The sequence below is a fragment of the Sus scrofa genome, chromosome 2 (assembly GCF_054392235.1).
Source record: "Sus scrofa isolate SSC_HxYL_T2T_F1_AM1 chromosome 2, Sscrofa_HxYL_maternal_Yorkshire_Landrace_v2.0, whole genome shotgun sequence".
In the NCBI taxonomy this organism is placed as follows: domain Eukaryota; kingdom Metazoa; phylum Chordata; class Mammalia; order Artiodactyla; family Suidae; genus Sus; species Sus scrofa.
In genome coordinates this window covers 17,499,862-17,503,662 of record NC_139384.1, presented here as the reverse complement: position 1 = coordinate 17,503,662, position 3,801 = coordinate 17,499,862, and the positions used below count along the sequence as shown (strand labels likewise).

Here is a 3,801-nt window from a genome sequence, read left to right as displayed (position 1 = left end):
TTCTTTGTGTTTTTTAGGGCCCCACCCACAGCATATGGATGATCCCAGGCTAGGGGTCGAATTGGAGCTGTAGCTGCCGGCCTATGGCACAGCCACAGCACCACCAGATCCGAGCCGTGTGTGCGATCTACACCACAGCTCATGGCAATGCCAGATCATTAACCCACTGAGAGAGGCCAGGGATGAACCTGCAACCTCATGGTTCCTAGTCAGATTTGTTTCCTCTGAGCCATAATGGGAACTCCTTTTTTTTTTTCTTTTTCTTTTTTTTTCCATTTGTAACTATAGACATATTTAAGGACATTTTAATCCCAGAATAGGGACTTGGTGCTGGGCTGGCTCTTAATATCCAGAGATCTTCTCACTGGCTGGGATGATACATGTTGAAGTGAGGCTGGCACAGATGTCTGGTCTCCCTGCGATCATGCTGAGGGAATGGCAGTAGCAGTGTTCTTGGGCTCCTCTGTCAGGAACTGCCGTCCCCAGCACACCTTATTCTCTGGTGGCCTTTCTGAGATGCTGGATCAATATCTGAGCAGTTTTCATTAATTTTCAGCTGACTCATTTTTCCAACTTAAGCCATTTAATTCTCACAATTTAAGGAAGTACATAATGTTATTTTCCTTTTACAGATTAAAAAAAAAAAAACAGGTAGGAGAAAAAGAAAACAGATAGAAGCACCTTGCTAACATTTACAAGACAGATGAATGCTGGAGATGAGAAATGAAGGTGTTTTGATCCAAAGCTCTTAATCTCTGACTTCAAAGCATCTATTTCTAAGTTTCTTAGAATTTCATTATAGTCAAGGTGTGCATTATTTTCTGCAATCCAGATTTGGGCTTGGTGTCCAGGACACACTTGTTATTAAATCGTTGGTAATTTTTGTAAGTGTTTCATTTTCAGAATCTTCTATTCCTTTATCCATGTCTAAAACTAGACTTTAATGTACAGATATTTTCTGGACTAATGGAATTTATCAATTATGTTTCCTCTATTCTGGCCAACTTGGTTCCAACACTTTTTGTAGACTGTTGTGTAATACAGAGAATGATGGAAATGTAATTTTTGAAGAGTACATTTATGTGCAAACGCTCTCTTCTTGGGATTGTGTTAAGGAAAAAGTCTTTTTTTTATTGCTGTGGGGGGATAACATTTATAAACTTCTAAAACTTAGGAGGGTCAGAAAAAGTATATTTTGATAAATGTACTTTTGAAAACTCTTTCCCTGTTCTACATTTTTTCTATGTGTCATTGTTTTTCCTCTTTTAAAATAAAACTGTATTCTGCTGGGTATAATGAGTTGTCAAGAATATCACTATTGGAGTTTCTGTCATGGCACAGTGGAATGGAATCCGACTAGGAACTGTGAGGTTGTGGATTCGATTCCTGGCCTCATTCAGTGGGTTCAGGATCTGGCATTGCCGTGAGCTGTGGGGTGTTGGCTGCAGACATGGCTTGGATCCTGCGTTGCTGTGGTTGTGGTGTAGACTGGCAGCTGTAGCTCCAATTTGACCCCTAGCCTGGGAACCTCCATATACCGCAGGTGTGGCCCTAAAATGCAATAATAAAAAAAAGAATGTCGGTATTGATATACTTAGTATCCACAATCAGGAAAATATTATGACTTTAGTGGGTCCTTCATGCTTTTTTGTCCTCATGGGTTGTTTCTTCCATAAAATTATTAAAAATTCTTTTATGATAGCATTGGTATATACATCTCTACAATCCAAATTGAATTATTAATTTTTTCTTCTTGTTTTAAGAGAAATTGAAAATTGCAGCAGCTCCTAAAACTATCTTGGGCTCTAGGCTCTGTGCCTACTATGCTTCAGTGGGCATCCTCCCTGCTCACAATATATGGGGTCCTGAAGAAAACTGATCCAGATAGGATAATAGTCCCAAGTTGATCAACTAAGAACAGGAATAAATCACCATGAAATACCGCAAGATTTTTTTTTTCTTCATGCCCCACACAAGATTTATTTACCACCAGTTTTCATTATTTGTCCCCAGAGTTTTTTCAAGGCATCCTTCACTTCTGCATTTCTGAGCGTATAGATTAAAGGGTTCAGCATGGGGGTTACTATGGTGCAAAACACAGTCACAGCTTTGTCAGTGGGGAAGGAGGTCATGGGTCTCAAGTACAGGAATGAACAAGGTACAAAGAACAAGATAACAACCGTGACATGAGAGGCGCAGGTAGACAGAGCCTTGCGACGCCCTTCAGAGCTATGAGTCCTCAGGGACCTCAGGATGACACCATAGGAAGCAACCAGCATGCAAAAGATTACCAAACACAGGGACCCACTGTTGGCAGCAATCAGGGGCCCCAAGGTGTGCGTGTCTGTGCAGGCTAGCTCCAGGAGAGGGACTAAATCACACATGAAATGATCAATGACATTGGGGCCACAGAATGGTAACTGGACCATGAACAAAATCTGGATCCCTCCATGAATAAACCCTAAGGCCCCAGCCATTCCGACCAGAAATGCACGCACAGGTGGGCTCATGATGGTCATGTAGTGCAAGGGCTTACAGATGGCTACATAGCGGTCATAGGCCATGACAATCAACAAGACGATCTCAGCTGAAGCAAAGAAATGTTCAGCAAAGAGCTGGGTCATGCAGCCTTTGAAGGATATGGTGTTTGTTCCAGAGATCAAGTCAAAGATCATTTTGGGTGCGATGGAAGAAGAGTAGAACACATCTATAAGGGACAAATAGGACAGAAAGAAGTACATGGGAGAAGCCAGGGCTGGGCTGATGAAGATGGTGACTGAGATGAGCAGGTTGCCTGCCAATGTGATCAAGTAGGTGGTTAACAAAACACCAAATAAGAGTTTCTGCAGTTCTGGATTCTGGGTCAGCCCCAGTAGGATGAATTCTGTGACATTGCTCACCCTTGCCGTCAACTCATCTTGGGATGAGAGCATGTGGTCCTTCTGGAAAGAGCACAGTGATGACGTTTAAAATTCAATACGAAAAGATTTCATCCCCTCTTTAGTCATGGATTGGGGGAGCTACAGCTTCTACCCGCCTCTGAGATTTTACAGATAATCCTAAAGAAGAAAGGAAGGAGGGTAGATTTGTCCTTATTCGTATTAATTTAATATATAGTGACAAAACCTTCAAACACAACACTAAAAGCAAGATGGTATTGTGACCATTGACTTATGGTTGACTTCTAAACTTTCTTTGCAGCTCTAAAGTTCTCACAGATAACTTCCTTTCACATTGGGGGGCACGTTTCATCAATCATAATTATTATTTAAAGTTCAGCTTGTCTGTGGGCATGAATATTTTTAGGTATAGGCACACAATACTCTTTTTAAAAAGGCAAGTGTGTATCAGATATGAGAGTAGCATCCAAGCCTTTCTCTGTCTATACCAGCTGTGTTGTCTGAGCTCTTCCTGCCTTCTGTCAAATGAAAGCACATGTACACACAGGGACAGGGATACAGATGGGGTTTTTGTCCCTCAAAATGGCAAGGAACTATCTTTATAACAGCTCATTGAGCAGCATTCACTCAACCGTCCAGGGTGTTTTGTCTGGCTCAGCGTGACTCTTCCATGCTCGCTCTTTCCCTGTCTTTGAATGTGAACATGTGAGTGGTACAGAGTTCCCTGAAAAGCTCTCGATATTCCTGAAATGAATTTTCTGTGCAATTGCTCTCTCATCACACCTAGAATCCTGCTCTGGATGAGACTTATTATACCCTCCTCACATTTTACAAATGGAATTAAATGAGCCGTGAAGTTTTCCTGAGTCTCCTACTGACAAGACAGAAATGTTACAGTCAC

General features: G+C 41.6%; 1 protein-coding gene across 1 annotated transcript; it reads right to left on the bottom strand.

Annotated features, from left to right (window-relative positions):
* Positions 1 to 1,979: 1,979 nt before the first annotated feature.
* On the bottom strand, positions 1,980 to 3,572 carry LOC110259722 (olfactory receptor 4C45-like). The gene is made up of 2 exons (XM_085011126.1): positions 3,565 to 3,572; positions 1,980 to 2,901 (listed from the first exon to the last, which is right to left on the bottom strand). Exons 1-2 carry the CDS (start codon positions 3,570 to 3,572, stop codon positions 1,980 to 1,982), a joined length of 930 nt encoding a protein of 309 aa, XP_084867252.1.
* Between the last annotated feature and the right edge of the window lie 229 nt (positions 3,573 to 3,801).